The sequence below is a fragment of the Numida meleagris genome, chromosome 4 (assembly GCF_002078875.1).
Source record: "Numida meleagris isolate 19003 breed g44 Domestic line chromosome 4, NumMel1.0, whole genome shotgun sequence".
Classification (NCBI taxonomy): Eukaryota; Metazoa; Chordata; class Aves; order Galliformes; family Numididae; genus Numida; species Numida meleagris.
In genome coordinates this window covers 63,858,451-63,882,204 of record NC_034412.1, presented here as the reverse complement: position 1 = coordinate 63,882,204, position 23,754 = coordinate 63,858,451, and the positions used below count along the sequence as shown (strand labels likewise).

The following is a 23,754-nucleotide window of genomic DNA, read 5'->3' as shown; positions in this document are numbered from 1 at the left end:
CACAATTTTATCTATTTGTATTTAAGCGATCTCCAAACAAAGTGGACTTTAATTATATAATTCCAGTTCCTTCCAGTGACATAGGAGTGAATATTTAAACAAACAGTATGAGATATAGTCTTACACATGAAGAAAGGAAGCTTTTATTCTCTCTTCTTCAAATATTACACTAACATTCAGTTACAAAACATCTAAATTGGTTTTCCAATCAAGATATGCGCACATCTGCCTCCATAAACATGCTCCTTTAAGATGTAAACAAAGTTGCAGAAGGCACTGCTTTAAATATGCCTTCCAGGCTTGCTACTTTTTGCACCTTAATTTCCTTCTCTTCCTTTTATTTTTTCCACTTGGCACAAAGAGTAGGGAAAGTCAAATAAAAACCTGACTAGCAGAACAAAGTTGTACCAAATTAAAATATCTATGATAAGGAAGTTGATCATAAAGACTTCTCTCTCACCTTTGTTGTGTACTCTTATGAAGTAATATACATAGATATAATGCTATAGCTATTGAAAATAAAATTTGTATAACAATTGCTTTGACCATTTTATTTAGTCTCTCGCAAGCAAGTTGCATAGACAGCTCCATCGTGAAGCTGATGGTGTACCCAGTAATTTTTCCCCCATCTTGCCATTATTTTCACATCTCACTAAAGTCCCCATGACCATGCTTACTTCCACATATTCAAAATTACATTAAACTGTATCAAATTCTAATTAATGAAGGGTAAAGCAAGCATCTACAGATGAGAGTACAGTACTTCCTACCATTTATCTTGAGCAAAGGTTATTAAATGTTATCACAAAAAAGTAGCAAATAGAAATATATTCAGGCTCCTATAACTACCTTCACCAAACACGGGCACTGCAAAAGCCATTAGCTCAAGCTGTAACACTCTCCCAGTTTTCTTAGACCAAAAGGTAATGCACTAATCAACTGATTATTGTTTTCCTTTAAAATGGCAGAAATCGGAGGGATTATCTAGGAATTTATATATGCTTTTAGGACTAACTTCAGCATTTCCACATAGTAGCTATCGGTGTGTGGAAGTATATAAAAACTCAAGTTTTTTTTTTTAAAGTTGTCTTAAGTTTTCCTATCTGTGGTACTGACGCATAATTTAAAAGACCAATGTTGTTTCACACTGACAGCTTCCCTTTAATCTTGGAGGGGAGCAATAATGTCTCAGGATATTTTATTAAGTTTTGAGAGAAGAGGTAGGAACAGAAGAATGCAATTATGGAAATCCCTCAGTATTAAAATTGCTTATCTCACCAACCCATTTATAGCCTCAAGCCAATCTTCCCATGGGCAACTAGCATCTGCAGCTAGCATGAGTCCATCCAACTTTGCAAAGCACTTTCTTCCAGACTATAAAGAATAAACAAACCAACAAAGCAAATCCGTTACAGGCAGGAGAGCTGGGAGTGCACTGCCCATGGCTTTGGTTTCATGAGATCCAGGCAGAATTAGAAACAGCTGAGCCCATTAGACTGTAGAGAAGCACCACCACAAGACAGGACATCTGTCCCACTCCCAGATGCTGAGGCTGAGGCTATTTCTTTGATCTCTGATTGTCTGATCCCGACTCAGCCTTCAACCGTCAGGTAGCAGACACCAACCCATGAGTCAGCTCCTAGGCAAGGTAGGAAGGGTGAGAACAGGAGAGGACTGGGTTAACTCATGATTGATTCACTTTTCAAACCACACAGCAGTCATCTCTGTGCCCAACCAGGCAAGTTACTGCCTGAATGGGACACACCTGCTGTTCCTTTCTGATATCTGATATTAACCCTGTCTGCTGATTTAAAATGACAGGCAAAAGTAGTTCAAACCCCTGCTCACGGTTGCCTACAAGGGTGACTCAGTGGACTCCTGGAAAGTAAGGCATTTCCAAGTGACCTATTTGCCTTGTTAAAATCCCAAAAAGTGAATGACACATGAGGTACAGTGTGTGATTCCACTGATGGGCTGTTTCATCAAGAAACTCTTAATGCCAGCTTTACAAGTTTCACTGGAGAAAATGCCTCAGGCATGAACCACACCACAAAGATAATCCTTTCTTCAGAGGTTGAGCAAAAAGGAATCCCTTATTAAGAAGAGCTAAAGACCAAAGCACAGCAGGACAGCAGACAGAACAAGAATCAGCAAGCAGGGCTGAAACTGTACCCTCTCAGAAAAGAGAGCATTCACACAAGAATTCAGCTACGTCATGTAGCACTGGGTACCACCACCACCACCCTGGAGAGTGTGATGTTTCTCAGACCTACAGGCATGTCCTTTTCTATTTTTGTACTCTCTGACAGGAATGTTCCTTTCCTTATCTAAAGGAAGGATAATTTGTTCAGAAAGGTAGTAGTAACTGGTGAGGCAATATTGTTATGGAGTTCAACCAACACTCAGTGAAGAACTGCATTGCTGAAGGAGGGCACAGCAACAATCAGCAGGGTGCAATGGCAGCTATTTGCTTTGATAACAAGAAAAGATGGTTCTCATTATGCAATGGCTTCAGTGGTCAGTTTTTCTGCAAGATACTCCCTCACATCATTAAATAAAAATAGCACTGTTCTAATAAAAACCAATTTTTAGCCTTGGGAGACTTTTGAGAGTCTGCAGGAATTTCTCGCTTTGTGTTGCTGCTCTTCCTGCTTCAGTTCCAACAACAGTCCAATCCCTTTTTCTCCAACCTCTCCCAGAACATAGTCCCATGCTAAGAGCAGTATGCTGAAATTCAAGAAATTTTAGGAGCAGGCAGATTGGCCCAACCTGCAACTTCTATAGTGGTAACTGCAGTTCACAAAGGGAGGCTGCAACTTTGTGCAACCAACTGCAGTATCACTTTGGGAACCACCCTTCTCTGACACTGACCTGCAGTATTTTCATCCATGTAACTCAAGGGTTGACTGTTTGAAAAATGAAAAAATCCATCATTCAGCAGCACAGAGATTTTGCTGCAGGTAATATATAGTCATGTGACAAAGTCAACTATTTACCAAGTTGGCAGAATTCCAGGAACTGGACAGTGTTGTACTTCACTCGTATCCGCAGTAAATCCAAACACCCTTCCCCTTAATCAAAATCCAATGCACAGCTCAGCTCTGTGGAGCAGTGGCCATTTTACCCTGCTGTACTTTTACTGCTTTTTGTACCGTAACTTCGCCCATTTTCTAACAATTTACTCCAGCATCAACTTATTAACAAAAAAACAGGTTCAGATCTTCTACTAATAGCGTTCTTACACCTCCTAAAATTTCCTCAAGTAGTAAGTTCTAAAATACTTTAAAAAAAAAAGCCCTTTAAAGTAAGTGCTACCAAATAGTCATTCTTTGAAGTAATGCAATCTCACTGTAGTTGTTTCAAGAAACTTTCATCACAATATACTTCAACCAAAAGTACTGCTAGCTTCTGAAAAAAACATACAAAGGCCTGTTCTGCCACGTAAGCTGCTACTGACTGCTTCCACAGTGTCATTCAGCTTATCTTCTGAACTTCCAGCAACATGTAATGGAACAAGAGGAGGTTTAAAAATAACACTGTAGGACCTGACACAAAAAGAAGTGGTCTTAGTTAACAAAAAAAAAAAGAAAGAGTGAGAAACTTCTGTTCTTAATTAAAAACTGTTAACAAAACTGGAGTTCAAGGAAGAACTAGACTTCATACAACATGGACGAGGTGACATAAGGTTGGCAAAGATCTCTGCCTACTCAAGAAATCAACAACTAGTACATTTTCTGAAATGCTATAAATCAAGACACTTTTCAGGTTACAGTAGTGTATCTTCCAATGAAGGACACTTAATTCCAAGCACTTTGCCAAACTACTTAAGTGGTTTTACCCTCCAAAAAACTGTTCTGATAATGATTAATTCTCCTTTAAAAATAAAAAAAAGCAAAGAAAAAGCTTCCTTACCTTTGCAAAGTCATGTTCAGATTGCCTGTACACGCCTTGATCTTGTTCTGTGCTTCTAGATGAGTCATCCCATCTGTACTTATCCCATCAATGGTGAGAACCACGTCACCAATCCCCACCTGTGCTCGGGCTGCTTTTCCACCGTCGTTAAGCTGAAATACCAGAAAAAAAAAAAAAGCAAAGGAGAGACTTAAATACCTTATGCTTATATTCTTTGAGCAAAGGACCATAAAAATTTATATAGCATTTCGCCGAGAGAAATGGAAGAAAAGTTCGAATTTCTTCTTTGTGAGCATGTTTTTTGTGGATGTTGCAGTATATCTACCATCTCTCTGGTGAAGCTTATATTTACGATTTCTTGTTCTTATTTCACAATAATGACAGGAAAAGCATTGCATGGCATTATATATTTTTCAAAACCAAACTCCTCATTCACTGGCTGACAGCTGTAAACATTCACCAAGAGATACAAGCAGGGATAGGCATGTAAAGTTTTCTGGATGCAAGCTCCAATCTCTTATCTCTTCACATCTGAGATTTCTCACATAGGTGAAAGGAAGGCTATAAATCGGGTTTTTCAATTCTAGATTTTCAATCTAAGCCATCTCTAAAATTTTATGTATTTGTCAATAGTTGGTTATATGGGTGGATGTCTTTATTAATAGTGAAGCTATCTTTTCCCCCAGCTGCAACTACAAGAAAGTCAAAAGTTCAACATTACAGACAGGCCAGTTACAGAATTTTGTTTTGTCTCGCTCTTGGTTTATAGCTCCAGTGACCCACAGTATACTCAGAACGGAATAAAAAAGGCTTCTTGAGAAGTCTGACTCTTTGATCAAGGTCACTGCTGAAGTTCAGCTCAGCTACCTTTGGTCCGCTTTAATGGTGCACTCCAGCAACAAAAACTTTTGTGAAGATCACATTATTGACTCTGATTGAACAATAAATTAATCTTTTCATCTGATGCCACTAGCTTTATTCCCAAGGACACACACACAAAAAGCAATCCATGGTAAAATTTACATATTGATGTATACTCGTGGTCCTCAATCCATTGAGCACTTTGTTACTAATGACTGAGAACAGCCCTAGATGGTGCAAATTCCATCTTTGTACCCAGATGTATTTCCTCTCTTACAGCAGACAAGCTGCAACTGCTTGGCTGTGCATGCAAAACCCCAGAACTATTTTGCATGCAAGCATGAGTCTGTTTCTTGAAGAAATCACTACTTTTAGGGAGGGACTGCAAGCAACACAATTACTTTGTCTTCATTTCCAAAAGTGTGGCCCTAATTGCCATCAGTCAAGCAGCTGCCCAAGGGAAAGCAGAAGGAAGGCCTTCATCTGAGTTGCCTGCAGCTTCTCCTTTACTGCATCCAGCAGCTACCAGGAAGTTACACCTTTCCACAATGAGGAATCACTCATCTCCACCTCGTTTGCTTCTCCAACAAGAGAAGTGAGGCTAGCTCTTGAAAGCAGCCTGTGGCAAGGGGGTACAAACACACTGAATATGAGACACTCACTTTTTGTATTTGTATAGGAACAGTGATATAAAGAAGAATGTCACCTCTCAGTAAACCTGTGGGAAGTACCCCATCAGCCTATCATACGTAGTTACGGCTTTCCTAAAAATCTCAGGGATGATGCACAACAACTGGGATGTATATCTGACAGCATCTGAAAACAAACACTTTTGCATAACACTACAAGACAAATACAGATGTAATACTGCAAAAATCATTTACTTTGACAACATTTACTGAAAGCAGAAGACTTTACACTTGGTGAGTCACAGCTCACATTTTCCCATGTTAGTCTCTATCACACAGACATTTGAAGTAGCAATCATCAGCGACTCCAAACATTACCCAAAAATTCAAACAAAACCTGAAAAATCCTCCAGTTCGCTGTTAATTGTATTTTATGAAATACATGATCTTTGTGAAAGGGGAAGCAGGAGAAGTAGGAAGACTTGTAAACTCTTGAGGTTTAAAAGAGCAGTTAGCCCCTTCACACAATTATTTTATCCAGAGATGAAACTGAAGGGTGCTAACAAGTGGAAGGCAGCAGAGCAAGTCTTGTGCAAGCAAGACAAGTAGAAGACAGGACAAAAAAGATGCTCTGATTTTTGAAAGTTTCTGGACTTGCTAAATTCATCAGAATTACAATTTCTGTAGTATAACAATTTCCAAAAGGCTTCAAGAACAAAGCCAGAATTTCTCCAAAAAATTGGTGTTCAGACCCAACTTTCAGTGAAGAGACCCCATTAGTATAAAACTCAGATCAGGGAATCCCGTTAGCATGCAGAAAGCTATGACCAACATAGCTATTTATAGAGAAGATCCTTAAATCTTGGCGGGGGGGAAAACCACAGTAAACAGTTCTCTAAATCGCTACATTACAGCAGGCTGACATTTGTCAGCAACGTCTGCAAAAGGGAATGGAACGTCAGGGCATTAAAAGCTAAAGGTCAGAAGGATCACCATGCCTTGTAGCTGGACTGCTGAAGTTAATAAAATCCAGCTTTCTCAGAATATACGCAAATGGGCACATTCCACATGATGTAATTAGTGATGAAAAAAGCAACCTAAAAGCACTTAAGCAGCAAGACATCAAAAAGCAGGCTTCAGAATGAATATTCTCACTGGGGAGGGGCACTTACATTCTGGAGAAGTGTGAAGTAAAACAAAAAGATCACTTTTTTTGTTTAATTCCAGTGCCAACACACAACAAACCGGAGTCAGAGTGACATTTGAAGAGGTCACTCCTAAACATCTGCCTTCTGGTAATGAAACTCGTTGTATGCATTAATGAGAGGGAGTTGCAAAATTATTTTTCATCAAGAGAGCCCTGGGCAAAAGATAATTAAAAATGTGGTTGAGAAGTGCATGCTGGGAAGAAAGCAGGCACGTCCCAGGAAGCAAGGTGAGCTTCTGTCTGTGTCCATGAGGCCTGCCGTGCAGTTGAGGGATTGAATCTGCCTTAGAGATGACGGAATCACAGACACAGCTGAATTAACAAGTTACTGGACTGTTAATGGGAGAACCGTGCACACAGAGGGATGCCAGAGCACTAATCTCCTTATCTAGATACAGTGGATAAAACTTCCGAGTAGCACCCACTGATTTGGGATCAGAGATCTGACTAACAAGAGGTGAGGTTGGTGCTTCTAGGAAATCTCAGCTCAGCATGACTCTACCCTGGCAGTGCCCGCCAGCATCCCTGGTTCATCAAGCATCTGTTCAACTCATACTGAAACTACAGATCAAGCTTTGCCACAGATACTGAAAAGAGCAATACACTCCAAGCATACAGAGCATCAGATATGTAAGAATAAACATCTACACTGAATACATCAGAAGGAATTCAAACATTGAAAGAGTTATGGACTGCAGATGTATTTTTACTTCCAGGAACCTCAGTTTTGACATTTTAGTTTCTCTAACTGCACATTATCATTACAAACAGTAAGTTCATATACATATTGAGGATTGTGCAAGTATTTGAACCAAAAATAAATCAAAGATTCCCCGTATTCCTCATCACTAACTCCCATGATTTCTGTTATTAAACTCAGAACTTGAAAAATCCAACCACATTTGAAGTTTAAAAAAAAAAGTAGGTGCCAATGTATAAGAAAATCTGGAGTGTTATTCATAAATCATACCTACTCTTATACAGCATTTGTCTTGTATGAGTGGTTTGGTCTTATACTGCACATTTAACTTTAGCTATGAAGTTAGTAAGATGAGCCTGCATCAGTCAGAGGTGAACTACAGTGTTACATATGCTTAAAGACCAAAATACCAATAGACTGATGGGCAAAAAGCCAAAAACTAATGCAGAAATCCTAGTATGAGGAAAGGATATCGTTAAAACATGTGTTTAAATGTGCCTAAACAACAAATGGAAGCAATGCAACGAGATGTATGTATGGAAGAGTATGGCATTAGAATTGTAAGACATGCTATCTGCAAGTCAAACTAATTTCTAAGCAGCACAAACATTCTTGCAATCCTTTATGGATCTGTTTTAATTCTGCATTTATATTGTAAGTTTTAAAAGTTTTTAAAATCAAGCATGAACTAAAGATAAAAAATAGTTTTGTTTTTGATGTTACACAGAAGACTTCTAAAACTACAAAATTGCCGATATTTGCTCCTACTGAGCTTCATCTCCATATTCTTTGGGAAGCTCATTTTGAGGTAAGGAAGCAAGCAGGAGAGACATTTCACGACCAGGCACCTGCCGAGGCCAATCACTCCCACAGCCCCCACAGCAAACCTACTCTCAGCCTCACAGCAGCCCCCAGCTCCATGGCTGGAAGCCAAAACCCAGCCTACGCCATCCAGAGACACTCAGGACACTTTCTAATAAACACTTATAAAATCATTCATCTAATATTAGACTTCAGTTTTGTTTGACCTCCAAGTTCCTTTCGTTGCTGTTGTTTTTAAACAGCAGAATTTCCAAGCTGCAAACATTGTTCTAAGCTACGTTCCAAACTAAGATAAAACAAAAGTAAATTAGTTCTTGATCCAGGATGAACTTCAAAGGCAGTATAAAGTAATCTCAGCACAGTTCTACCCCTCTGATTTCTAAAAGCAAACAGGCCAAATCACACTGCAATAAAGCCAGTTTGTTGAACTAAATTTTAACTTGTCTGTTACTGTTTGTTTTAATAAGCAGCATTAAAAAAAAGAAGAAAGGGAAAAAATAGAAGTACCTCTTTTGCTTTCCAGAGGTATTTTAAGAGATTCTTTCCAGGGACACTGTATGTGTGCACATACACACCTATCTCTGAATCAATGCAATTTGTAGCTTAATTCATACCTAATTAGCATATAACCATTTGTTTTCCCTCACATGACTAAGAAGAAAACTTGACAAGCATCTCTTCTTTGGGCCGTACTGTTACTTAGCTTTTAAGCAGTAATAAATGAAATACTTAGACTGCAGTTACCCATAAGACAAAGGACTATCTACAGAGATGGATGCTGCCTTTTGTCTTTCCTACGCTGCTTACCCTGAATCAAATGTAGCTCCGAGCAGCTTGCGTGGTGCTGCATCACAACCACTTTGCCAAAGAGACCATTTTGTAGTCCGACAGCAAATAACACTTCCCCCATGATGCAAAGAGCCTTCAATGTCATCTGCAACTTCCCCTCTCTTAGAATGGAATTAATTGCTCTGAATTTAAATGGCCTCTATGGGCCATCCAAAATCCCTCCAGTTTGATTTTTACCCCTCCAGCGCTTCTGATGCACATTTGCTTATAGCAATTCAGGTGAAAGAAATGCATAAATGGAACAGAAGTCAACCAGACAACGACCTTTAATCACTACCATTCCCACTTCCCTTTCAGCCTACACCCTTACTTACCGTAAGAGTATTAAAACAAAAAACACATACAAAACAAGAAGCACACACACATACAGAAATAATGTTACAGGAGAACTTTGCCTGTTTGATTTGTTTGTGGCTTTGCTATCAAATACTATCCTGCTTTTGCACATAGCAGCCCCAGCCACAGGGGCTCTGTCTGCTGTAACACACCTGATGCTACCATTTAGGCTCTGACCTGCTACTCTGTTGTTTATGGCTGACCTCACTTCACCTGAGCAAAGCACCACCTTGCAGCAGCATTTAACAGCATGCTCTCGCATGCACACAGAGCTCCAAGCATGCTCAGAAACAGCCCTTCGTTGGTTTACTGCAAGCTCAGGGAATAAACCCTTGCCCCACACAAAGAGACCCACAGACACAGCAGAACATCACCCTGGGGTCTGACACACAAACCTTAGAGCACAAACAGCTCAGCACTGTGCTCCAGCCAGCGCTACCTAGCGTGGCAGCTTGTCCAAGCTGTTTCTTCCTGCCAGTCAAAAGCAAAAACCCCACTTAAACTCAGGCCTTCTAAAAGGTTTGGTACCTTTAGAATCTACCTTACCACTTCTTCATGAAAAAAAGTTACTGAAAGAGACATGGGAGCACCTGCTCTTTGTGGCAAAGGATCTGCTTCTGCTCTCGCTGGAAACTGAGAGCTGGATCGTATTCCTCACAGCCTTTGCTACTGCAGTATTATTCGCATAGCCAACAGATTAGCCAACCAGCCTTCGTACTTGCTTCCATATCAAGAATGTACATGCCGGTTTTGAAGTCCAGATCAAATTTATACAGCTGAGGTATAAGAGCTCTAATACAGGGTTTGCAGTGGAAAACGCTGACACGACCAACTATAAAAGGGGTTATGAGGCAGTCCTATAACTATGCTGAAGAATTTCCCCAAACCAACTAGGGAGCTTATGTCAAAAAAACTTCAATTCCCAGAGTATTTTGCTGCATCCCATTACTCCCATTACCAGGCAGCCTTGCCCTAGCCTCTTCCTCTGCCCTGGGCTCCCATCATTAGTGTTCTTCTCCCTGCAGCTCCAAGAGTGCTCCCAGACTGATGGGTAAGTCTGCAGTCTGGGGTGAAAACGGCATGCCAACCATCACTGAAGACAATACATAAGCATAAAGCAAAGCATCAACTGTACTTCTCAGCCTGATTCTGCACTCCTCTGCCAGCTACCATCCCAGTGAGAGGAGTACTCTGCTTCGCAGCCTGTTCTCCCAGGGCATCCTGCTTTTCTTCAGCCCCTTTTCCTTGGCCGCAGCACAGCAGCAGTTTGGCTAAAGTTTACTCAAGACAGCCCTTCAGCTCATTGCAGCCCACAAAGAGAGGATGGAGGGAGCCCACAGGCATTCAAGCATTTTGCTCGGGAGCAACCCACAAAACCACCCCTCACATTTCATTCTCAGTTCTGCCATTTATCTTCAGAGGAGCACAAGGAGATGGCTGCTGAAAAAAAGAAGCAGCACCATACAGCGTCAATTATTCTTGCACACTATTGGGTTGATGCCAAATAGGATCTGAAAATATTAAAAGTTTAGGGAATAGGATAACTGCGCGATGTATAGGTCTTTTGGATGGGCTGTCTTCTGTTTTTCATCATCCGACACAAAACAGATCCACTTGAGTGCCAGGGGGATGAAACAGAAGAACAAGCCCAGAGCTTCCCTTGCTTGCTCCAGAAGAGGTTGCTAATAAGCAGGCATGGTTTCCACGTGCTGCTGCCAGAAGGGTTATTAGCTGGTGCCATTCCTCACTTGTCACGGCTTGGCTGACAGTGGTTTCCTCACAGCCCTGCTCTTCACGAGTAGGTTCTATCTGTGCCACCTCTCTCTCTTACAATAGCCCAACTGCTGCAGGGTGGCAGCTTCTCTAGGAAAAGGTAAGTAATTAACTAAACAGACATCAATAATTATGATATAAATAATGTATTTACACGTAGCCTGAAGATCTTATTCAGGTACTGACATGTAAGCTAAAAATCTAGAAATATCCACTGGGATTCAAAGAATTGCCAACATGAGTCAAAACACCCACTTCATAAAAGGAATAAAGAAACTATTCTATGGATGTGTATCTCTATTGGCAAGGCTAAGCATCTGGTCTTGCTTTTCTGAGCCACTGGGAACACTGAAGAAAACAAAAAGGTAATCACTGAAATGGGACAGGTGATACCTATAGGCTCCCTGAATAACAGGATCCAATTAATGTTCTGATTTGGCCAAGAAATAAAGTTGCAGTGACAAAAATCAAGTTGTCAAAAGTATAAGGGCAAAATAATTCGGACATCGCAGCTTCATCTGTATTTCAAAGAAGGCGGGCAACTCCTCCAAACACTTCAATGACAGAAAATGGTTTACAGCTAAGAGCTAGAATGTCTGCAGATATTTTGGAGTATAAATTAGGAGATTTTGCTAAGCCTTCTCTCAGAGAGCTTGGTTCCCATACTGTCAGTGTGCCCCAGAGCCCTTTTTATTTTAACTGGCTGGCTACTCTCTGAAGATTATTCTTCTGTTCAGAGAGTTTACAGAACTAATACAGGCTTCTCCCTGGGAGAATATATGCCAGTGGGTAAAAATTACTGCCTACTTAATTTCTCAGAGAGACAGAAAAAGGAAACAGAATGAAAACATAGCTAGCAATGCAATGTAAACTTCATACGACTGCTCTAGCTCTTGCAAGCTTTACATCTATAAAGACTCTCTTCCAAGGATTTTTCTATGACCAATGCAAATTAATTCCACAACTGAAGCACATAATTGCTTCAGACTGTTGAAGAGGCATCACCTTAGGAGCCACATGGTTTGCATCAAAACAGAAATTTGCAGTACCTGACGTTTTTACAACAGGGAGAAGCACTGCTGACTCCGACATCCTGTCACAGGCAGCAGCCAGGGCCTTGGCCATTAAGGAGAGCAGGCAGCATCCATTCCCACAGCATGAAGGCTATACACATTGAAGATCCTTGCACTGCATGTAGTGCTGCAACTCGTCCTTTCCCAAACAGATTATTACTCATTTACAGATGATAAAATTACTCCAACTGATTGAACATCATCTTGATTCCATATAGTTCTCAGGTCTATTATTTAGCCCTTAAAAATGGGATATGCCTTTCATCAAGTGCACTGTCATTGTCCCACATTTTCCAGGATGTCCTCTTCCACAGGAAACCAAACAGATCAACATTTTATTCTGAGAGTCCTTCTTATGGGAAGTTGACCTGAGGGATGCAGAGGAGTCTTGCATGTTGCAGCAGTGAGAAGGAAATGCTACTCATGAAACAATCCCACATGTGAAAGCAAAAGCAAACAGAAAAGTAAGTGGGGAAGCATGAACTGAAACCTGACCTGAAAGAAACAAACAGCCCTTTACCAGTGGCAAGAAAACACTACTACAAATTAAACGTCTCATGATAGACCATCTGCTGCTTTACTTTCACAGACATGCTCAAACACAAAGCCTTGCTTCAAAGACTATGTAATTTCGATAATGATAAGCTGTACCACATAAATAAAGAGGAAAACGGAGGCAAGTTCAAGCACTGTCAGTCTATCTTATGGGTAAATTCTGTACAGGGAGCACAGCACACCTGAACATTATCTCAAACCAAAATCCTGCTGGAGGTCTGCAGAAGTCCACTTTCAAAGCTAAATCCATATACAGCAATGGGGGTCCCCACATCAGCTTCACAAGCCACGACACATTTAGGAGCCACACATGGATGGGGAAAAAAGTGAATATATTCACAGTTAGTGACATAAGTCCTGACCAGGAGTGGCATAGTAGATGTGAGGAATGTAAATGGGACTGGAAGATCAATAAATTTTTACTAAGTGATGGAAGGAAAAGAAAGAGACTTTAGAGGCTGAAGGGGAAGAGTGAATCAGTTCTTCCTTCATTGTCTGTTGTCTTGTGGCAACCATATGGAGATAGGACTTGCGGACAGCCAGGACAAAAAACGAGGAAGTTGTGTTAGCAAGAAACAAAAAGGAAGGGACTGGCTGGCAGGTTTTGCAACAGGTCAGAGAATCCAAGTCCAGTCCTGCAAACATTACAAATGAAGAGACAGCACCTTTTCAATGCAGCTTGAAGAAAAGAGAAGATACAGCTGTGTAGCAGTGATGCAGTGTTTTTGTTTTTAAATAATACCTTCTCCAAATCAACAAGATTCTTATATGTATGTGCTTTCACTTAAAGCAATGGACAGAGAAATTCCAGGATTTGTCAAGCAAACCTTCTAGCACAAAGAAATAAAAGAGAAATAGGAGACATAAGGAAATCCTAGTGGATATCTTGCTTTTTATATGTCAAGGGAATATTAGAGCAGACATTTTCTTTAAGGCAGACACTTATTGGCTGAAAACCCAAAGTATAAAATATTGCAGAAAGAAGTCCAATAAAAACCCTAAGAAAACAAGAAACACATTTTAAAGGAGTTGTATATTGTTTAATAAATTCATACCAGCTGTTTACAGCTAAGACACAAAAATCCTAACCACAAGCTAAAAAAAAAGCTCATGAGAACATACAACAATTTCAGATTTGATTTTGCACTTGTAGATTGCACACATACACACACATAACATGGTTTTAGTTTATTTGACTTTAAACATGACTTTTACATGACTTCCGTTCACACAGATCCAGGTGCATGGGGTTACTTTTAAAGCACTGGATACATAATAATAGAAAGTGTTGGACACACACACCCACCTTTTTGTTTGTTGTGTTTTTGTTGTTTTTTGTTTTTAAAAACATAGCCACACACACACAAATGTAAAGGCATTCTTTCTCTCTGCTGGGGACCTGTATGAAAGGGCCACGTGATTATTATCAGCTTTTCTTTTCAGGAAGTACTTGACAAAAAGCACTTCTCCAGAGAAATTAGGAAGCTATTCAGGACAAATTCTGACTGCAAAACGAAGACCCTCATTCTAGGTATATTTTCCTTAACATCTGACATTTACAGGTTGAAGACATTTAAGGCTGAACATAAAACCAATACAGAGTTTCTTCCTCCAGAGAGGAAAAAGCTGGTGTATTTACTACCACTATGAACCTGGTCTACAGGTTGCTGTATAGAATCTCTGTACAGAATCTTTGCAGGTTTTAGCATTTTTCTTCCCCTCCTCTTTTTCTGTTAAATGCTAGCAACTAGAAAATATTAATAACATGCCTAGGAGTCACTGGGCTCCATATGAGCAAGACTCAGCTTTCACCAGAAGTGGGAGAGATTTTATGCACTGTACCCTCAAAAAAAAAAATAGATTTTTTCAAACGAGTCTGATATTTAAAAATAAAAATGAATCTCAAGATTTATTCTAAGAAAACCTTGGTAACTAACAGCCTCTCAAAAGCACATCTTTTCATCTATCAAGGTAAAAAAAGAAATGAGAAATCCAAGAAACATCTTAGAGCACAGAGGAGGAGATCTGCCCTAGCAGAGTTGTGCCAACTTTGTGCTCATTCCTATCTAGAGGCTTACCCAAGCTGGACCTTCTACCCAATTCAGCATGAGATGGAGGTGCCCACTGCCTGAAGTGGGGAAAGCTGGTTGCCTCCATATACTGGAGTGAGATGGGGAATACAGTTCCCAAAATTGCTGAGGTCCCACCTTTAGATTATGAGAACACAGTAAAATACAAAGTAGAAATATTTTAGTCCTTCCTCTTCTCCCCCCGCCCAACTACCACTAGCCAGGATATAATGCATTCCTCAAAGGCTACCAAGGAATGGTCACCAAAAGAAAAAGAAAGATCTGATGGCTTCCCACTCAAAACCATCATTAAATAGCAATGGCATGCCTGCTGTTGTGGGTGGAAGGCAAGAATAAGCACATGTACAGAGGCAGAAAGTGAGACAAAATGCAGCCTGTGACCTTTGGCAAGCTATGTCTAACTGCCACGTGAGCTGGTGACATCAAGGATCACACTGTTTCAATCCTAAAATGCATTGTTCGCATATTGGCAAATTAGTTTAACAAGCCAATTTTAGGAGCAGGCTTTTTCCTCAGCTATATGACATTTTTTATGCAGCCACTTTTTAAAAGCCAAATGGGTTAAGCAGAGCAAGGAAAAAAATGATATAGAAGGTTGTGAGCTCTTCACACAACCATTCATCATGCCGTCCTCAAAATTAACAGCTTCATACATTCCTCTCCGGCCACCTATTAGAAGGCATCAGATAACTTCAAATTACGCAAGCCACCTGCCTGGCCACTGCAGAGGCCGAGCAGTCTGGAAGTGTTTAATACCTCACCCCGTGTTCAGTTACAACCTGCACCTCAAGCCCACAAACAGGCTGGCTTTCCCAGGCAGCTCAGAAATGGCTTCTGTCTCCTGAGCTGCTAGATTTAAATGGCAACATAGCACAGTTACAGCATACCTAAACATAGTTTTGATACTAACAACATAGGATTTTCCACGCATTAATATAAACATGTTGTGATAAGACTTTTGAAGAAATAGAACCATATGATACATAAATATGTAAACACATAAACACTGAAGTGGCTACAAAAATATTAATTCCTTACTTGAATTTGATACTGGAATTATTTTAATATGTATAAATTTTTTCTCAACAATAAAATAATTCAAGCTAACCTGTAACAACTACATGTAAGCCAAGCTCCTATTAATAGCAGCAGAAGTCTTGCAATTGGTTACAACTTGCAGTGAATCCTGAACAAGAAAGGCGGTAATATTGATAGAAGTGCTTTTTCACCATCCTTCAGCTTTAGGGGCAATAAGACTGCCCCTAAACCTCTTTGGGCAGTAACTGGAGAAGAATGCAATAGTCCTTTATGCACACATTCTCATCTCTAGGAACAATGCTACAAGCCACCAATGCACAACCACGTGGCCACAGAAGTGAAGGAGGGAATGAACTTCCCCACCAGAAATGAAGAGTGTGCTACGAAAATAACTACTTAGTTCAAAAGGGTTGAAATTTCATAGTAGATGAAATACAACTCATGTCTCAGAAGAAGCTCGCTATCCCAGTCTCCTCATAGACTACTCTGCCTTTTGAGTACAGAGATGAACAGAAGCAACCTGCACAAAGAACAAGCAAAATTTATGTGAGCTGAAGGCAGAAAACAAATAAAGCTGGAGACCTTGCAAATAAAACATCTCAGAAACATCCCTTCATTCCCACTGTAATATGATGAAAAGCACAGCAATAATAGCAGAGTGACACAATCCCAGGCTACAACAAATAAGAACAAGCCCAAACGCAGCAGCCATGAACACAGAAACAAAGGAAATAAAACTGTTTACCTTTGGAAGGTCTCCAGTAGGCAGAGATCCCCAACAAGATTCCCTTGCCTCCACCGCCAACCCTTAAATGAGGTCTGAGAAGGGGTGGATCTTCACTCCTCCCCTTCTGGTCACTCAGGTGCACTGCATGTACCTGAGTTCTCCTGGGTTGGCCCTGCCTTCCCACCAGGTGCTCAACCACTGTTTCAAGCTGTGACTTAGCATTTCCACTACACTCACTCATAGACAAGATGAGGTGATACTAGGTTTGTGTGGCTTTAGAGCATTTTATTCCCCTCCCCCCCCCCCAAAAAAAATGTATCCTATGACTCAGCAGAGCAGTTTGATTGAATTAATACACTGATCATCCTTCCTGCAACATGCAGATTACTTGGAGCTTGAACTGAAATGGAATTTATGACTTTAACCTGGAGTCCAATCCCTTACTACAAGAAAACTCATGTAACTGGAGGTCTCTGTTGCAAGGGAGGATCTGAAAGGGTAAGTTCCTGCAGAAATGCAGATTAAGTATGTCTGAACGCACTCCATGAAACCACAACACCAACACGCAGCTCGAGTTCTGGACAGAAACCTTGGTCTGGACAGAAAGGTTGGTCACTGAAGTGACAACTGTCCTCATAGATCTGGTATTGACTGATAACCTTTACAGTTAACCCCCAACACAAGAACCCCTCCTACCCAAACTACAGTCTTCAGATGATGGCACAAAAATAAGAGAAGGCCTTCCTACAGAACAGGCCCCTGTTCATCCTGGGGAGCAAAGAGCTGAATTGCCCTTGTTGCCTTCAGGAACTCTTCTACCCTTGAGGACACAGAGGGTTTCAGCCTCCCATTTATAGGAACTCCTTTACCATTAAACGCTTAGTAAACTTTATTACCTCTGAAGGACTTCTCTTATTAACTAAACAGGCCAAGGGAAAGAACAGCACTGGCAGCATAGTATTCCGTAGCAGTGACTCACACTGAAGAGCACAATACCCCTATGTTAACGGGGGAGGCACTTCAGATGCATAAGCAAACCAAGTACGCCTCTTTAACCTGCAGTACTTAATTGCAGCAAGGAAACCCAAGCTTTGAGAATTGAGAGTAGATAGAGTGCAGATATAATGATGGGAGCACAAGTGGTGTACCAAGGGAGCAAGCTTCCTCCACATTCCAATTAAATTGAGAGGAAGGAGAATGTCTTTTCTGAATAAACAAAGCTTAAGCAGAACATGATCTTTCCTTTTTTCCTCCAGAGTAGACAAAGCTACTAATGCAAACAAAATAAAATAAGTACCAAGCAGACACACGAAAATTCTGGTGCAACTGAAAGCTTGCATTCAAACATCAGAAGGCACAGCAGTTAACCGGCCCAAGGCTCCGCCACACCTCCCTGCAGCTCGGTTACTGTCACCAGCACTTACTAAACGAGGCACAGTATCTGCTGAACACAAAATAGCTGTCACTCCTATCACTGTAGAGAAAAAGCCAGGTAGGCTGGTGTTCATCAGCAGGAAGACAGGACTGACAAAGTACCTCAGCAGCCTGAGTTGCAGCTGAGGCAGCACTGACAAGTACAATCTGCTGGAAATCAAAGCAGCTCATCACATCTATCAAAGCATGGGAGAAGAGAGGAACCTATGAGTGGGCAACCCAGACCACTGCATACATAGAGGCATATAGGAGGATGAAGAAAAGTACCGTTTTAAAGGAAATGAATATTTGTAAATGAAGCATCACAAAGCTGCACTGCAGAGCATCTCCCTTTAGATCTCTGAAGCTATCTCAAGCCAGGAAGAAGGGAAAGTTGATTTCCCAGAACAGGTGCAGAAATTCATGTTCTTGGTGTTGGATTAGGCAAACGTCACCGAAACAAAAAAAGAATGCGCTAACCTCCAGCTTACAAAATTAACACTGAAGTTTTAGTAGCAAAAAGCCCTGCAGTTACACGATTCACTCAGAAACCTGTTTTTTTTTGGGTACTAATAGTAAAGCTGACAGTCTCACACAGCTATAACAAAGTATGGCTTTCTGCTGTTTTAGCACAGCACGTGAACAGATGAGCAGTGGCATATGGGCTGGGAAGAACACAGGGTCAGGGCACGGCAGGGCTGTGGCAGCACAGACAGACTGCAGACCGCCCTCCTACACAGGGTTATTATTAGAGATGGGCTGTAGAGCTCTCTAAACCATACAGGCCCACTAATGACACTCGCAACCACAGAGGAAGCTCCCCAACGCCTAAACTAGAAGACAGTTTGGGGTAACACAAAGAATGATGTGAACGCAAATCATTGCAACAGCAATCCTAGGCAAGCTCTGAGTTTCTGGGACACACAGTTCAAAGAAATTAGCATTAGCCTCACAGCCAAACAGACCTGTTCCCTGAAGAAAAATATTACTAGGTATTTTCCCTACTCATCTGATCTCCTTTTCAGATGGTGAAATGAAAACTTTACTAGCACAACGGTCCTCTGATTTAAATTCTGCACAATTATATATTTTGAAGTATCATTTTCTAATTTGAAGACATTTTAGCATAGCCACCTAAAAATCTTCATTTCAATCAAATGCTCTTTTACTTATATGGAACATCTGCAAATAAAAATAAACTCTATCCTAATGTAGTGATTCCTTGGGTGGAAAGCAACAAGAACATCATTTATCTGCACGCGCATACAGCGTAGGAAATGAGTTCTCCTCTAGAGCTGTCACTCTGCTTCAGTTCCAAAAACCAACAATAGTCTAACCCAAAAAAACATGGGAAAACAGCAGCAAACCAGGCCTAGCGACAGCAGGGAGCCCCCGGGACAGACACACGTGCCCCCAGAGCTACGTGTTGGACGGTGAGCTCCAACTTCAGTATGGGCTGCTCAGCAAGGGGCTAAACTTTCCTCGCATACTCTGGGGAGATGAATGCAAGTTATTTAAAACCCCAGCACATCGAGCTGGCACATCACGTCGATACACTGCCTGGGGATTACATTACAGTTCTGCTTGACAGTGAACCTTTAGGTCCGTTTCCAGCCCTCTGGTGAAACAGAGCAGGCTGCCAGGCTCCATTTCTGAGCATGACGGCGTTTAGTTTACTCTTCTGCCAAATCTGAACGTGCAGATCCAGATGTATCCCAAGGAAGTGGAAAATGCAAGAGGTGCTTGGTAAGTCTTGGGTTCAACATAATGTTTACAATGGACAAATGAAATTCAATTGCAAACTCACTACGTTTATGGTGCTCCACATTCTCTCACACTTCAGATCTGTCTATAAACATTTTAACATTTTGCAAAATGTGCCCCTCCCCCTCCAAATTTACACACTCTCCTCAAATTTACAGCTTGAGCCTTCACAGCTTTCCAGCAGTCAGAAAATCCTTGTTTTAAGCAGAATTAAGGAAAGCACCAATTGCTACAGCAGGACAGGAAAGTGTGGGTGGAAGGCAGGGAGTGCCAACAGGGATGCCAGAAGCATGCACATCACATGCTGTGCATAAAGCTGGGTCAGGCAGGATTGCAGGACACAGTCAAGGCAAGAGACAAGCTGTCCCATAACAGTGGAATTGCCAGTGCCACCAAAGGCATATGTGAAAAAGCAAAATATTGAAGCTTTTCAAATCACTATTGCTTCATATGTTAAGAAGACACTGTCATTTCATATTAAAAAACCCTGAGCAAAAAATAAATTGTATGAAACAAACCAGCATCCTGCGCAATATAGCTAGTAGATAGTTCCCTTTAAAGACTTTTCAGATATTGCAAAGATCTTGGCAGTAGGAGTTAAAAAAAAAATCAGGTATAGGAAAAAATACTGATATTTTAAAAGAGTATAGACAAAGAAAAAAATGACCTCTGTCACTCATTTTTCAGTGGCATTTAGTTTGACAATGAAACTCATCACTGCTCCTTTGAGGCCACAGTGAGAAGAAGTGCGGAAGGTCTTGAAAACAAGAAGTTTGACAACTGTCAAGTAAGCTGGTTTTCACAGTAAATCTGAGTGTAATTAAACTACCATTTTTTGGCCATGCTGTCACGTAGAAGGGTGAAGCCATAGTAAACCACTGCTGCATGAATGAAGTTGTCCTGTGGGGCACAGGCTGAGCCACACTCTCCCACTTCCCATGGGATTGCCAAAGCATATATTTCTTTTTCTCATGAGCAAGTTTTTGATCTTGGACCAAAGGTTGCAGTGGGTGCTTTCCAAGACAGAATCCACCTTGTAATAATTTAAGAATCTCTCTTTTTTTTTTTTTTTAAGAACTTCGAGATATTTTGACAAAAGAAAATAATGGCCTAAACAAAGTTTCAAAATTCATTCATAGCTCAGAACATTTTTTAAGGAGAAGCAAATTTTTCGGTAAACTGCCTCTCAGAAGACATAACACCCCAACCTCCCTCAAGGGTGTGGTCCTCGCTTTTATTTTTAGCCCGGCTCAACTAATCTAAGATTCTTTTTTCCATGTGAAAATATTTGAGGTCTGAGGAGAGGTCCAAGCCGTAGAAGAATTGGAGAGTAGACAAGACAACACAGCTTCAGCAGTGTTCAAAGCCAGCAGTGGAATGGAAGGGCAAGGCACGCTTGCAAGGCTAAAACCATCTTCCTATTTCAGCTTTGTTATAAAGCAAAAGAGCAAGAAAGGCAAAAGGAGAGTTCAGAAGAAAGAGCATATTTAGTAGAGAAACATTTACTGACTAAAAAGCCAAAGAAATTGGAGTTCTGGGCTTAGCACTATATCTTTTAAAAAAATAAACCATTCAAGTGGTTTAGCCAAGGAAAGCTGTTAGACAGGACACTCCAACTGCTCTCAGGAAAGAAGGTGTGCACGGTTTTCTTCCAGGCACCATCATCACTACAGCATCTCCACATCAAAGGTGGAACCTCTGAGCTGCCATTCAGTATTTCTCACTGTTGCATCCTAAAAAAGACCTCTGTCTTATAGCAAGGCTGTGTGTCAGTGCTGGGAAGGCTTGAGGTGCTCCAGAATTCGCGTGTGCAGAGTTAATATTTAAGTGCCCAAGCAGAGAAGAAAAGGAGTAGAAGGTAAAACCATTTTGGCGATTGCTTACAGGAAAATCTCTCTCCAGACCATGCATACGGATCCCAAAACTCGGGTGTCCAAGTGCTCAAAGTTCATGATCTGCTTAGGCCTTAAAGCACTACAGCAGAGTTGGCTAGAATCAGGTATTTGCCCACAAACAACACAAGATTCTTCAGGTAGCCTGCAGAAACGTAAAATATTCACTTAACTGCCAAATCAGTTCTATGCCATGTTCTTCATTACTCTGCTGGTTTCTGAAGCCAAAACACTTAAACAGAAGTGAGTAAAATTCTACTGAAAACAAAAGTCCTATTCATCTCAAAAAAATATTAACTTACTAGCATCAAAATACATTCTAACATGGAAAACTTGGAGGTGTCTCAACTCTTCTTTTTTGGGACAGTAGCCAGTGAAATCACAAAAGAGTGACAACTTTTCTTTTAAAGTATTTCTAGGCTGACTGCAGTTTGACCAGAAAATTCCTGAAGCTTCTAGCAGATTTGTTTGCAAAGACATGTGGGAAACATCATCAACAGCATTGCAACAAATACAGAAAGCAAACCAATTTTCCCGGTTTCACATTAGGTTTTATTTTGGATGATGGATAACTCCCACTGCAGAAATTTTCTAGAGCACTGTCCTGCTCAGCCATATGGTGCAACCGTGAGACTGTCCTACCTAATGCTAGGGTAGAAGCCTGGGGATGATGGAGCACCTCGGTGCAGCTCTGCAATGCATCAAGGATAGAAAGCGCGAGCTCCATACCAACAGACAACGTACAGGAAATGCTATAGTAAATTACTGTCTGGGTGAGCCAGAGGAGGAAAGTTCAGTGGATATTAACATTTCTCCATCTGATAAAAAGCAGACTACTAAAGGTATGAGAAACAGATTTGTCACTTTATAGCTTTCCACGTGCATCCAGCTGCCAGAAATGTTAAAATGCGTGATTCCAAAAGGAGGCATCACGCCAACTGTCATATTCCTGTATACAGAAAGTTAACCAAATGAAGAAAGGAAAAGATATTAAGGTTAGAGTTGCACTTAAAGGGAAGTATTAATTGAATTTTTCCTACAATAAGTTAGTTTTAAAAAAATATTCAAGAGAATTTAAACTGTACAATATAAAACCCATTCTGACACCGAAATTCAGCTTTCAAAATAAATGCATTATACGTAACAGTCAGAATTATGTCTGATTGATAACTGTAGGTGAGCGCAGCACACCACTTGTTACACTCTATTGTTAGCCGCCTCATTTTGAACAAAAGCATATGTAGACATAAGGTACGCACCATAGATTTTTCTGTCTTCTGAGGAAATTGAAATTGCTAGTTTTCCTGCGTTGCAATCCTGTATCGTATATAGCGACTGAGCCCAGCCACTGAAACTGAACTCAGATAGTACCTTTTAAAGCATTACAAATTTCTGATTGTAAGTTATCTAGGGAATGTGTTACTCAGAGAGGTTTCTGTTACTCGTTTGTGTATCTGCTTCTCCCAGCATTTGCTCAGCATCTTGCCTGCAACACTCCATTCCTGATTCCAAGGATTTCCCACTCATGACACATACTTGTGAAAACAGCAAACAAGCAAGTAAATTTTCAGGAGCGGTACTTGTTTTCTCTGGCTAGAGATTTGTCCTTCCCTGCTCAGAGAAACCAGTGAAGGCAGCCCAGGAACTCTTGTGAGTTTGAGAGCTTATTCCACCTGTGCACACAGCACTTTGGTTTCATTATGAGTTTTTCGACACAAAAACAAACTCATGATGAACAAATTAGAGAAATAGGCATGTGCTCCCTTTCATTTGCTTTGTACATGCTGCAGTCACATACTGGAGTCACAACTCTGAGTGGACACTGCCCTACTTATTTTCCTAACAGGGTCAAATTCTACTACACATGCCAGTCTGTTTATTCCTAAATATCTCTCGCAAGCCAGCTGCTGTGCAATTCACTTTAACATACACTGAACTGCATGCACCACATCCTGATAAAGCAACTTCCAGGCAACCAGAAACATTTCGTTCACTGTGTAATTGATTTAAATACCTAGATTTAATACACCCTTCTCAGAAATAGATTTTACATTCTGCTTGTTTAATTACACACAACTAGGTTATAAATGAGCTGCTGTAATTTGTTTTGGGA

General features: G+C 40.8%; 1 protein-coding gene across 8 annotated transcripts in view; it reads right to left on the bottom strand.

Annotated features, from left to right (window-relative positions):
• The window catches only part of PDLIM5 (PDZ and LIM domain 5), a 117,528-nt gene that overhangs the window by 76,394 nt on the left and 17,380 nt on the right, over nucleotides 1-23,754 (bottom strand). For all 8 annotated transcript variants that reach the window (XM_021394413.1, XM_021394414.1, XM_021394416.1 and 5 more), the window contains exon 3: nucleotides 3,913-4,064. In XM_021394413.1, the coding sequence (XP_021250088.1) occupies nucleotides 3,913-4,064 (152 nt within the window). The remainder of the gene's footprint in view (nucleotides 1-3,912; nucleotides 4,065-23,754) is intronic.